The sequence below is a fragment of the Astatotilapia calliptera genome, chromosome 9 (assembly GCF_964374335.1).
Source record: "Astatotilapia calliptera chromosome 9, fAstCal68.1, whole genome shotgun sequence".
NCBI classification, from domain to species: Eukaryota; Metazoa; Chordata; class Actinopteri; order Cichliformes; family Cichlidae; genus Astatotilapia; species Astatotilapia calliptera.
Genome location: NC_137430.1, coordinates 13,619,593 through 13,633,954, shown reverse-complemented (window position 1 = coordinate 13,633,954; position 14,362 = coordinate 13,619,593). Strand labels below are relative to the sequence as shown.

Genomic DNA, 14,362 nt, shown 5'->3' with positions numbered 1-14,362 from the left:
GAGCGAAGTGCTCTAATAGGGTGATATGGTACTACAAGGTCATTAAGATAAGATGGGGTCTGATTATTTAAGACCTTGCATGTGAGGAGCAGCATTTTGAATTCAATTCTGGATTTAACAGGAAGCCAATGAAGGGAAGCCAAAACAGGAGAAATATGCTCTCTCTTTCTAGTCCCTGTCAGGACTCTTGCTGCAGCATTTTGGATTAGCTGAAGGCTTTTCAGCGAGTTTTTAGGACATCCTGATAATAATGAATTACAGTAGTCCAGCCTGGAAGTAATAAATGCATGAGCTAGTTTTTCAGCGTCACTAAGAGACAGCATATTTCTAACTTTAGAGATGTTGCACAAATGGAAGAAAGCAGTCTTACATATTTGTTTAATATGTGCGTTGAAGGACATGTCCTGGTCAAAAATGACTCCAAGGTTCCTCACAGTGTTACTGGAGGCCAAGGTAATGCCATCCAGAGTAAGAATCTGGTTAGATGCCATATTTCTAAGATTTTCAGGGCCGAGTACAATAACCTCAGTTTGATCTGAATTAAGAAGCAGAAAGTTAGCGGCCATCTTTATGTCTTTAAGACATTCCTGCAGTTTGGTGTGTGTTATCTGGCTTCATGGACAGATTGAGCTGGGTGTCATCTGCATAGCAGTGAAAATGTATGCTATGTCTTCTAATGATGCTGCCTAAGGGAAGCATGTATAATGTAAACAGAATTGGTCCTAGCACTGAACCCTGTGGAACTCCATAATTAACCTCAGTGTGCGAAGAGGACTCTCCATTTACATGCACAAATTGGAGTCTATTAGATAGATATGATACAAACCACTGCAGCGCAGTACCTGTAATACCTACAGCATGTTCTAATCGCTCTAATAGGATATAAATCTACCTCCACCTGACTGGGGATGTTTCATCTTCACTACATCCTCTGTTTGATTGTCTGAGCGATGTCAAAGACTGGTTATCACGTAACTTTCTTACTTTAAATGAAAAGAAGACAGAAATTATTGATTTTGATAGAAATATGCCTCTGGGACAACTGACTGGCACATTCGGGCCTGTTGCTAACCACCTCACTGATGCTGCTAGGAATCGTGGAGTTTTCATGGATAGTTCCTTCAAACTAGATAAACAGGTCTCTACTGTGGCAAAAACCAGCTTTGACCAACTATGCCTAATTTCTAAGGCTAAACCTTACATACCACACAAAGATCTGGAGAAACTCATTCATGCTTTCATCACTCCAAGACTGGATTATTGTAATTCTCTCTACTTGGGCCTACAATCTTCTCTTCTTCAGCGTTTGCAGCTGGTCCAAAATGCCGCAGCACGTCTCTTGACCGGCACTAGAAAGTACGATTCTATCACCCCTGTTCTGGCAAATTTACACTGGCTTCCTATTAAATACCGAATTGATTTTAAAATTTTATTGTTTACTTATAAAATTCAAAACAATATGGCACCTGACTACCTAGCTGATCTCCTCTGTCTGTATAGCCCTCAGAGAGCACTAAGATCATCGGGCCAACTGCTCTTAGTGCAACCTAGGTCTCGGCTGAAGACCAGAGGAGACCGTGCCTTTGCCATTGCTGCACCCAGGTTATGGAATACTCTTCCTCTTCATATTCGCGCATCAGACTCCATTCAGTCTTTTAAATCACGTTTAAAAACGTATTTGTTTAACCTGGCATTCAAGGCGAATTAGGATAATTTACATCTGGCTTTGCATTTAGATTATGTAATTATTTTATATTTTATTTATATCTGTAATTTATATTTTATATTGTGATTTTTATCTGTATCATGATTTTACTGGAAAGCACTTTGGTGTACTTCGGGCTTTAAAAATGTGCTATATAAATACATTTTGATTGATTGATTGATTTGATTATGGTCAACAGTATCGAACGCTGCACTAAGTCTAGCAGGACAAGCACAGAGATGAGTCCACTGTCAGAGGCCATAAGAAGATCATTTGTAACCTTCACTAAAGCTGTTTCTGTGCTGTGATGAGCTCTGAAACCTGACTGAAACTCTTCAAATAAACCATTCCTCTGCAGATGATCTGTTAGCTGTTTGACAACTACTCTTTCAAGGATTTTTGATATGAAAGGAAGGTTGGAGATTGGCCTATAATTAGCTAAGACTGCTGGGTCTAGAGATGGCTTTTTGAGTTAAAGTTTAACTACAGCCAGCTTGAAGGCCTGTGGTACATAGCCGATCATTAGAGATAGGTTGATCATATTTAAGATCGAAGAATTAATTAATAGCAGGACTTCTTTGAGCAGTTTTGTAGGAATGGGGTCTAAAAGACACGTTGATGGTTTGGAGAAAGTAATTATTGAAGTTAACTCAGAAAGATCAATTAGAGAAAAAGAGTCTAACTTAACATCAATGGTACTAAGAGTAGCTGTAGATAATATTACATCTGTGGGATGATTATTGGTAATTTTTTCTCTAATGATAAAAATTTTATTTGTGAAGAAGTTCATGAAGTCAGTACTAGTTAACGTTAAAGGGATGGTTGGCTCAAAAGAGCTCTGACTTTTTGTCAGCCTGGCTACAGTGCTGAAGAGAAACCTGGGGTTGTTCTTATTTTCTTCAATCAGTGATGAATAGTAAGATGTTCTGGCTTTGCAGAGGGCTTTCTTATAAAGCAGCAAACTATGTCTCCAGGCTAAATGATGATCCTCTAAATTTGTGACACACTATTTCCTCTCCAGCTTACGAGTTACCTGCTTTAGGCTATGTGTTTGATAATTACACCACGGAGTCAGGTACTTCTGATTTGAGACCTTAGTTTTCACAGGAGCTACAGTATCCAGAGTATCTGTATAATCAATTATTGTAAATGTAAATGCTATCATGAAATGATCAGACAGGAGAGGGTTTTCAGGAAACACTGTTAAATGTTCAGTTTCTATGCCATATGTTAAAACAAGATCGAGAGCAGTGGTTCTTAACCTGGGTTCGATCAAACCCTAGGGTTTCGGTGAGTCAGTCTCAGGGGTTCGGCAGAGCCTCCGCCTTGACATGCACGGCTCATTTTGTGCACCAGTAAAAAAACATATCTGTGTCTTGAATTTGGAAAAAAAAAAAAAAAAAAAAATCATATTTTATTTTTCACTAAAGAGGGGTTCAGTGACTGCACATATGAAACTGGTGGGGTTCGGTACCTCCAACAAGGTTAAGAACCACTGATCTAGAGTGCGATTAAAGTGGTGGGTGGGTTCTTTTACATTTTGAGAGAAGCCAATTGAGCCTAATAACAGATTAAATGCCATATTGAGGCTGTCATTCTTAGCATCTACATGGATGTTAAAATCACCCACAATAATTATTTTATCTGAGCTGAGAACTAAATCAGATAAAAAGTCTGAGAAATCAGAGAGAAACTGTGTAAGGACCAGGTGGATGATATATGACAGGCATGAATGACTTCGTGCCTGTCATAGTTTCAGATATACAGTGTTAGATTGGGTTGGGCACCTCTGGTGTTATCATCATCTAATAGCTGAATGTACAATATCAATCCACGTTCATTCAGTTAATGATTTATTCATTAATCTGTATTCACTTTGAATTTCTTTGCTCACATTCAGGAGATTGAAAAACACCTCATGGCATAATGCTTTTCAGAAACTCTCAAAGGCAACATTACATGGATTATTAGACTCAGTGCTGCTCATTTATTGACTTGATGTTTCATTCCTGCAGCTCCTTTGTTCTGACAGCTCCACTCAGGCTCTGCTGGACACCACCGTGCTCCTGCTGCAAGGCGCCTGGTTGCTGGTACGCTTCCCAGTCATGATCATGGTGGGATTGTGAGCAAGAACCTGGCAACCTCCAGCCACCATGCCCCATCCGTAACATCCCCTGACAGATCCCAACACAGCCCTGGTACAAACATACATGGCCATCAGGAGCATCCTACACTTTAACTGAGCTGATTTCAGGTGTTCAGTAAGGGGAAGATTTAATAATATTGCACATTTCATTTCAAGACTTCAGTTTCATAGGGCAGACAGTAGAAAAGGTGACAAAATGCTTTTTGGAGGCTTTACTCCAAACATCAGACTTGTGAATAATTAAAAGCAAACCCAACAGTTAGAGTCTTAGGAAGATAATCACAGAGGCAGAAACTTTTCAACGTATCATCTCGGGTTTTTTAAGATGACGTATTCAAAGCTAGGGATGTTATTTGAGGTATTCCTGGGAAAATCTTTGATCCAGGTCCAGATTATTCAGATGAACTTTAGTGTTTAGTCATACTTCCAGCCTCCTTTATTGACGTTGCCTGGTGGCATTGACCAGCCAAACATCCGGGGCGAGGTGGGGAAGGTCCATTGAGGTCCAGCTGCAAAATGGTCCACAGCATGATGATAATATGCACCATTTGTGATTGAGTTTACCTCCAGGTGCTGGGTATACAACTCCCTGAGTGGGGGCTGTCCCTCTCCCTGAAATTGAACCACAGATTCACTGTCAGTAAAACCAGAATACTTCTTTTAAATTATTGACATTACATTTCATTAAATACAATCAATTCCCCAGATAATGACAGAATCAGAAACAGGGCTTTTCAATAATTGGAGATACTTACATGAAGTGGGACGCCCTGATTCACATGCTGAGGATGTGACCTCCTCCTAAACTTACTCCGTCTGTTTTGAAACCAAGTTTTTACCTAAACATGGAAGAAAACAGAAAACATTTAATCAGTACAATGGACCCAAAGTTCAATTACTTAGATTCTAACAAGTTGAAAAACACTCACCTGTTTGTAGGTCAGACCTGTCATCTGTGCCAGCTGTTTAATCTCCCTTGGCTCATAGTAACGTTTCAAATTAAAGTGATGGACAAGAATATTCAACTGCCTCTCTGTGAACACCACCCGGGCCTTAGGTTTCTCTGGAGCAGTGCTGGGATGGTGCAGAGTGGCAGTGATGTTGCCATCCTGGCTTCTTGGGACAGCAAAATCTTGTTTCTGCTCTGAGACTGAACTGGAAACAGCCTCAGAGGTATCAGTGGTTTTTTTGCTCATCTCCATTTTTAGAGCAGTCTCTGCCCATGTAGCGAGTTCTTCCAAGGAAAGACTCCCTTCAGGGCCGCTGCCTGAACTCCACGAGTCTGTGAGGGTAAAGAGACAAGAGGACAAGTAAGCACAAGTCTATATGGTCCACATGGGTCAGTTGCTGATATGTTTTGGCACGACTGACTTTCTAACAGAAAAAATTAACAAAGGTTAAATTGATGAGTCTTAAATCCCAAAAGGTCTCAGACTGAAGAAGTCACAAAACATTTCTTCCATTGAAAACATTACATCCAGATGAACTGAATCAACCTTCAGGGATTTACTTACCTGATGACTGAGCATCAACACAATGAATCTTAAACACAAAGGTTTCCCACAAAGTAGAAAAAAATATTTGTACATTCTTTAAAACCAAAAAGGATTTAAAGTGGACTCTGTTCAGCTGTGGAGGGAGAAATGGTGACTTCTGCCATTAGGACTTACAACACAGAGTAAAAGAGTATTTTTGCAAGTTGTCTTAGAGGTTTGCCAACTCTGTTCATATTAGCTCACCAGGCAACAATGCTGAGTACATACCTGGAGAAAAGTGCATCCCATAATCTTCCGTCTTTGAAATCCCAGTGATTAAAAGAGGAAAACTGGAGAAAGTATCTCTGATGAAAGAGCTCCAAACCAGGCAGGAAGGTGACTTAAGACTGACAGACTTAGGACTTAAGAGTAATTCTGGGCTTTTAAGGAGGTTTGTGGGTGTGGGCAGGAATGTGGGGGGGTTGAGCTTCTTCTTTTGTGAGTCACTTTACAAGCAGTCAGGCTGTTTCTACCAACTGGCATCATTTACATTTCTTTAAAATGCTGTTTCTCAGGTCTGAAAAAAGAAAGTACAGTTAGAAAGCAGCCGTACAAATGAGCTTTACCAAATCCTTCCAGCTCACACTTTATAAAATATGAAACACTTAATGCCTGAAATTTTATATTTTAATCACTGATACTTCAAGAAATGACAGTGTGATCTCCAACCTGGGTACAGAATTTCTACTCAAGCGGGCTTGAAGTGTGGGGTGAGGGGCTGGTGACTCCTTGTAAATAAGTCTCTACAGTAAATTGGAACGAGATGGACTTGATGTATTTCTCAGAGTAACAAAGGTTTTCCTCAGCTGCAAAGTTTTTAGAAATCATGCCTGACTCAAATGCAAATCCACAAACTTTTATTAACATTTTAATGTAGGAACTGTTTTCTTTCCACTGAACTACATCCACCAGCTGTGTCAGTGTGCAGGAGGAAGCACACATCAGCCTGTGATGAGAGGCCTGAGCTCAAAACAGGTCAAACTCTTCTTTAGTTGGTGGGTGTGACATGACACAGCGAGATTTCTGAGTCTTTTTTAACAGTATTTAACAGAAGCTTTATTTCATACTAGTGTCCTCATTGGAGGAAAAGTCATTGCAGATAAATGTGTTGCTGACTTTGAAAGTTATAACAACATTTAAATGAAGTGGACTTTATCAGTCAGCTACACATGAAGTCCTCTACCACACCACCCCGATTCCTCTTCAGCCTCCTTTAATTGACCTAAACTGCCACACTGTTTTCACACATAAAAATGTTAAAACTGCTCACAAGAATTATTTTGTGAGGACATCACTGGCTCCCTCACTGGTGTGCTCATGTTTGAGCAGCACTTAGCAGCTAATTACTGAAATGAACTCACTCCATGTTTGCATCAATTAACACAGTATTAGATCACCCAAAGAACTTTCCACTCACATTGAGCATTTTTGCAAATGCATCCTCATGTTAATTTGACCTGCAGGCGTTCAGTTGCACCTCTGTGTAAACCCCCACAGCAGCTTGTTGAGGTCAAAACAATGTTTTCATACTCGGACAAATCATTAAAATAAATCTGACACTGAATATCACGAAGACCGCTGACCACTCGTTTTGTCTTTATTAACTTTATTAAGTGAAACATTTTGAAAGTGGCAACTGAAATTCAATCAATTAAATAAACTCTGCATCTTTATTCGTGTGTTTGAAATACATGGTGGACATTATGATGTGAAAAATTCTCATCTAGTAAAGAAAACCAAAACTGATGAGTTGCTGACTGAGAGCTGCAGCTGGTGTAAATCATGATTTTTATGGATATTTCTCACTGATGAGTTGAGAACAGTTTAGCTTGTTCTGCTTTCATGTCAACTAGATCTGTGTTAGATGATTTTGATTTAACTTCCTGCTCTGGTTGTTTCAGACAAGCAACCAGTTTGCATCGATGATTAATTTACTTTCTATTATCAGAAGATTTGTGCACATGGTTTATAATTTCAAATGTTTCAGAGCAAATACAGCTGCTCTTTAAATATATTTTGCATGAAATCTGAATTATTTCAATGATTGTTGAAAACTGATGTATAAAAATGTTTCAAAATAAGCCAAATTAAACCAATATTACATACAAATAATGACTTACACCTCTAATTTAGATATTTGTGATGATGTGGAGAACATTACTGAGTTTATAAGGTAGCAAATGGTAGTTTCACCTCTACATTGTAAAAGTGTGAGAAGTGAAATTAAAACAACCACATAAGCCAAGGTCGACAAAAGCGAGGCTAACGATCCACATCAACGCCCGTCATAAACCCACAGACACATGCATCTGGCCTCCTCTGGCTCATTCAGAATTAGAGACGCACCCAGTTCACCCAGTGACCACTAAACATACGCTAATGTGTCTTTTAGAGTTCCTGTATCACACCCTGCTACCTCTGATTAATTATCAAGTCAATGCAGACAGATGGCACCAGGGCCATGAGAGATAAATGAGGGTAAAGGTGTTTGTGTTGACATGTCTTGATTTGAAGTAATTTTAAAGACACAGAAGTCATATTGTTTGCAGAGTAACACAAAGTTATTGTGGAAGTAACATGGAACAACTTCTGAATGAACTGAAAAAAAGAAAAAAAAAAAAAGCACAATTAGGTTCCTAAATAAAACCACTTCAAAGGAATCACCAAATCCACTTTTTTGGCCTTTTTATTAAATACTCTTTAATGTAAAGACTTGGTTGACCTCAGAAGTCTACACATAATTTATAAAGCAACAAAAATCTTTGACACATAACATTTAGGACTTGATCATAACAGGACCTGAAAGGAATCTTTATGTTCAGCAAGCTGGTAGTAAGGACTAATGTAACATATCAAGTCTTTGACATTGATGAATTGATGTAGTTTAAAAAGTCATGAAAGAGAACATCAGAGTTTTGGATATAACATTAAGAGATGAATTCATGAAATTGTGTTTTGTTTAATTTTGTTGTTCCAATAGTTGTAAAAAATAATGTACATGAAGAATATTAGCTGCCTTGTGTTTGAGAAACTGAATAAAATATTAGTTTCACCCATTCAAAACTGAACTTTCTACATGTCTCCAAACCTGTCAGAGACTGAACATCCGAATGTTTTAGAGACTTTAGACCTCTATCTTTCCATGTTAACTTGAGCTACAATCCTCTATATTCACAATTAAAGTATGAGACAGTCAATCTAAAGAATCTGGAGCTTTCAAATGGACCTCAAAGATTTTCCAGGAATACCTCAAATAACAACCCTACCTCAAACTTCATTTTAAGAAACCTGAGATGATACCGTGGAAAGTTTTTGCCTCTGTGATTATCTTCCTAAGACTTTCAGCAAGCAAATACAAACTGAATACAGCTTAATGAATAAATCGTTAACTGAGTGAACATTCAGCTATTGGATAAAACAATAATACACCAGATATGCCCGACACATATTAATACTTTATATCTGAAACTATGACAGGCAGGAAGTCATTCATGCCTGCTGAAATACTTTGAGTTTATAACCTAAACATTACAGTAAATATTGGTGTGTTTGATTACAGTGGTGTAGGTAAGAATGCACAGGACTGAAAGAATCATTGATCCCTCATTGATCTTCATTCATTGATTCATCATTTAGAAAACTTAAAAAAAAAAAAAAAAAAAAGCACTTAGCAAGTAGCCAAGTAAACCACAGTTCACCGGATGATTGAATTTATCATTTTAACCACTGATGTCTGAAGAAAAGAAAGTGTAATCTCACAGACAATGACCTGTTTGTAGTCTTGCCTGGCAGGTTTTCCATTTCTTTATACCAGCGATATCAAAGTGAGGCTGCAAGAGGTCATTTATACATTTGTAATCAGCTGTGTAAGATGGTAGACTGGTATCACCTGCATATTAACTCACCTCCACATATACTGTGGGAAATGGCCACTGATGTGTGAGTGGGTTTGTTTCACAACTGCTGTGAGCCAGTGGCTGTGATTGGGCTGGTTTCATTGAAGGCAGGTGCATTTGATTGCACTCTAGGCTACATCTACATGTACACAAGTATTTTTGAAAACTGAGATTTTCTGTTTTCGTTTATAATAAAAAAAACAAAACAAACAAACAAAAAAAAAAAAAACAGACAAAACATCCAGTCCACACATAAAAGCCAAAAACGAAGGAAAACGCTGCTAGGAACATGTCAAAGCAGCAGGGGGCGATATATTCCTAACAGTGTAGAAATGTTGGCCTATCAGAAGTCTGTAAGCCTGGGTGGGAAAGAGTAAACAAAGATGGCGCATAGAAGCAGAACTGAGTCCTATGTGTGGAGGGACAGTAACTGTGTGTGTATATGTAAGCATTACGTTACATACAAGTTACATGGTTTATTAAAATAATCAAATTACAGCATTTACATTTATGTTAGACTACTTTCAATACTGCTTTAGCCCACTCACAATGAAAATGAAAAAACAATCTTGTTCATGACCTGTGTAGTATGTAAACACTATTGGAAGTAAAAATAAGTTGAACTCCAATTTTGAAAACACAACTTTGTTTTTTTTTTTTTAAATAAAGCTCTGACTTGTATTATGAGTCTGTGGTCTGGGAGAGAGTCTTGTAACTCTGTCTGCAAAATACAGTGTATAAATACCAGTGTTGGGCAATTAATTATATAATTACTTATTTGAAAAAGTAACTGAGTTTTGCAAACAAAGTTTTTTGCAGCCGTTTACCTAAAAACGCAGCCAAGGCGTTTTTTAGAAACATTTTAAACTATTTACACAACAATCAGCTGTTCTGCATCAAATTTAACGTCACACAAATTATTTGTGCCACTCCAAAAAATAATTTCTATGAGACTATGAGATAAAGGAGAACAACACCCTGATACCTGCAGGCCTGACAACAGGAGATGCATCACTCCTGTAACACCTGTAACACTCAGCAGTCGCCTCATTGTTCTGACACAACAAAACTATTGACTACACTACACACTAACTAAACAAGATTTGTGCTAAACTTCAGGAAGAAGCTTCTTCCGATAACTGAAGAAGCTTCTCGGATGAGAGGTGAAACGTCTTCAAGTAACTTAAAGAAGTCCAGACGCTTTTCTTTGCAAGCTCCTTTGATAAACAACGATAGTATTCAGGAAGAAAACCAAACATTGCAGATATTTTTTAATCACAACTCTGGTTTTACGTGGCCTATCAACACAATTTAAAAGCTGGTATAAAGTCCACTTTACTAACCCAAAATTGTTCCATCTGTCCTGCTCACATCTCTAATGGTTGTTTACGTTGTCATTAACGTGGCTTCACTCCACATCAGCCACGCCGCTTTGCTATCTAAAACACCGGCGTCGGCACATAAGGACGCTGTCATAGCCTGTCAACGACGTTGATTAGCTGTGTATATACGAATGTGAATCGCGTGATTGGCTGGACTATGGGATAAGGTGTCATCATTCTAATCCCATATGGGAGCAGCCAGTAATTTACTGACTAACACTGCAAAACAGAATTGTAAAAGTTTTAAATTTCAATTTCAATTCAGGTTAGATTTTTTGTGCGCAACGCAGATTTTTTTTCTGTGCAGAGACTGTGCCAGCAGTGCACAACTGCACAATTGCACACGCGTGCAGCTTAGAGGGAACATTGCTCAGGTTGTACAGTGTGTTTAACAGCATTATGGTTACTGTTGTTTAACAGAGAGAGAGAGTATTTTAGTTGTCACCACAAGGAGGCACCGTTTCATTGTAAGGGCACGTATGCTGCATCATCATGACCCTAAAAGAAAAAGTATACCACAACAAAAATGGCACCCATAAGGAAAAAAAGTTTTGCCGCGTGTTGATGTGGAATAAATTTCCGAAAATATTAAGGACATTTTTGCCTCCGTTTTAAGAGTTTCCACCAGGTCCTTGCAGGGAGAGCTGAAGCTCTCTTTTAAAGGCCTGTGGGTCAATCTCAACACTTTCTTGACCAAACCAGTGTGACTGCTGAGGACTGTTTCAACTTCATCTGACTGGATCTATAGCACATTTCAACATCAATATTGTAAAGAGATTTGAACAGATGCTCTACACCCAACCATCTGCTTCACGCTTCCCAAAAGCTTAAACAAGTTTCTTCAAACTGGACTGAAGTGGACTCCCTGTTAAACAGTGGAGGGAGAAAGCAGTGTCAAGATTTCAGTATAAACACAATCATCTGTGCAAACGCACATTCAACTCTCAGCAATCAGCAACAAAGAATCCTCCTGCAGACAAACAGCCCCAAACAGGCCATGCATAGTAAAACTTTTCAATTAACAACAGGGCAGCTTATTGTGCACATCCACCAGTAAATGAAGCTTCTAACTTCACTTCAGCAATCATCTAACAGTCAGGGCCTACCTCCGTGTCTGGATCCATATCTGCTGACTTTATTCCTCTGCATCCTTGATGCCATGCTCTATGTTGAGTTACGGCCTCCTTTGCTACTCTGCCTTTTCATTCGCCCACACACCAAAGTGTGCTGGCACCCACAAAAACACGACAGCAAGTCCCATCATTCGTATCCGGAAAAGTGACTGCTGATTTTCCGCCAAAACATCTGCTCTACTGTCTGAGTGATTATGCTGTAGACTGACCAACGATGAACTTGAATCCGAGCAAATGACAGCATGTAAAGGTCTCACGTCCTCCACCCACTGAACAGCCGATAATATTGCGATCATTTCCCCAGTGTACACAGAAAGCCCATCACTAATCCTTCTACCCATTTCCACCGAAAACTCTGGGACCACAACTGCAACACCAGTTTGACCAGTTGTGTTCTTCGAGGCGTCTGTATATATTTGAACATAACTATAATATTGGTCAATGTAAACCTGTACCGCATGAGAGTTCAAAGGAAATGCCCTATCCTCATTCTTCTTGGTCAACAATGTTAAGTCTACCGTAGCACCAGGAAGTAGCCATGGAGGTACTGCCGGTGACGGCACTCTGTGACTAATGTCGAACTGATCCAGATTAACTGCTGTCGCTTGTCTCCCCACAATCCATCCAAAGCTCTTCTTTTCCCTCCTTTCTTTCTCCCAGCAAGGCTTAAGTACTTCATGCGTGGGATGATCCTGCCTGTGGCCCTGTAAATTAGCCCAATAATTAAGTGTGAGCTGCTCCCTTCTCAGTCCCAACGGCATCTCTCCCATCTCCACCTGTAAAGCTGCTGTTGGAGTCGTTTTAAATACACCTGTGCAAATTCGTAGTGCCTGATACTGAATATGGTCTAACTTTACCAGAGTTGTGTCTGCTGCTGAGTTATATGCTACACACCCATAATCCAACAGTGATCTGACCAACCCAGTGTATATGGCCCTCAAAGACATTCTATCCGCTCCCCAGTCCCTCCCAACTAAACATCTCATTACATTCAACACTTTCTTACACTTGTCCACCACCTGAATATGCGCAGCCCATGTCAACCTTTCATCAAACCACAATCCAAGAAACTTAAATTTACTCACCCTTTCTAATTCGTGATCATACAACTTAAGCTTGATGTCTTTACCAACTCTCTTCTTCGTAAAAAACATCACCTTGGTTTTATCAACCGAAAATTTAAAACCCCACTTATAAGACCACTCTTCGACTCTGCTAATCGTTCCCTGCAGTTTCTTCACAACATACTCTATATTTTTCCCTCTCTTCCATATTGCTCCATCATCAGCAAAAAGTGAACACCTCACCCCTGCCTCCATATCATTAAACACATCATCTATCATCAAAGAAAATAACATAGGGCTCACTATGCTCCCTTGAGCCATTAAACCATTTTCCACCAAAAACCTTTCAGAAAGAACCCTCCCAACCCTCACTTGAATATGTCGCCCCCTTAAAAAAATCCATTATCCACCCGTACATCCTCCCCCTAACCCCCAATTTACAGAGTTGAATTAGTAGGCCATCTCTCCACATTATATCATAAGCCTTTTCTATATCAAAAAACACCGCAACTACACTCTCACTGTTTGTTTGTGCTTTCCAAACTTTATGTTCCAAACATAAAACTGGATCCATAGTATTCCTCCCTCTTCTAAACCCACTTTGAAATTTAGAGATAAATCCTCTAGTTTCCAAATAGTACGTCAATCTTTCAGTTATCATACGCTCCATCACTTTTCAAACGTGCGATTTTAACGCTATAGGTCTAAAATTTCCTGGATTTGTTACATCCTTTCCAGGTTTCCGTATGGGTACCACCCCAGCTTCGCGGCAGTTTCCCACCCTCCCAAACTCTGTTATACAACCCTAACAAAAGTTCTTTAGCTGACTCACTGAGTTGGTTCAACATGGTATAGCATACCTGATCATTTCCTGGCGCTGACAATTTAGACTTCCGCAGAACTCCAACTGACACTGCATGAACAGGTGCCTAAAATAAGCAATCAATACCGCCCAAATCACATGACCCACCATAAACTATCACAAAATACTTTCAATACAAACCTCTTAAACATAACCATCAGAAATCACACAGTTAACAACAGCATGCAATCTGTATATTAAGTTCAGACAGGCCTCTTACAATCATGATCTACAATATTTGGTGGGATTGTTAAAAAGTGAGTGAATCTTTCCGAAATCTTGCTGCCATGTTCTTCTTCTTTGGGTTTGGCAGGCTAGATGCATCACTGGTGTGTTACTGCCATCTACTGTTCATTATTTCCCAAGTCAGTCTTCTTCTGATTAAACAGGCTGGACTCCAGCTAGAAGCACAAAGTCAGCCTCAGATCCCTAAACTGTCTTATATAGACTAGCACTGTGTAGATATTGTAACTGTGTATTTGTTTTAGTGCAACAGTGCAGGTTCAGAAGTGTGTGCATGTTGAACACAGTTTCTGTGTACCATCTTCTGATGAATGCTCCAAGAAGGATAAGTCATGTCACAAAGCTTTGACCATCTGGAGCTGGTTTCTTCAATAACACAATGACTTCACTGCACTC

General features: G+C 39.3%; 1 protein-coding gene across 1 annotated transcript; it reads right to left on the bottom strand.

Moving 5' to 3' along the window:
- Positions 1-3,081: 3,081 nt before the first annotated feature.
- On the bottom strand, positions 3,082-6,479 carry LOC113028884 (homeobox protein Hox-A3-like). Its single transcript, XM_080305822.1, has 4 exons — positions 5,615-6,479; positions 4,781-5,133; positions 4,607-4,690; positions 3,082-4,463 (listed from the first exon to the last, which is right to left on the bottom strand). Exons 1-4 carry the CDS (start codon positions 5,628-5,630, stop codon positions 4,266-4,268), a joined length of 651 nt encoding a protein of 216 aa, XP_080161948.1. The 5' UTR covers positions 5,631-6,479; the 3' UTR covers positions 3,082-4,265.
- Between the last annotated feature and the right edge of the window lie 7,883 nt (positions 6,480-14,362).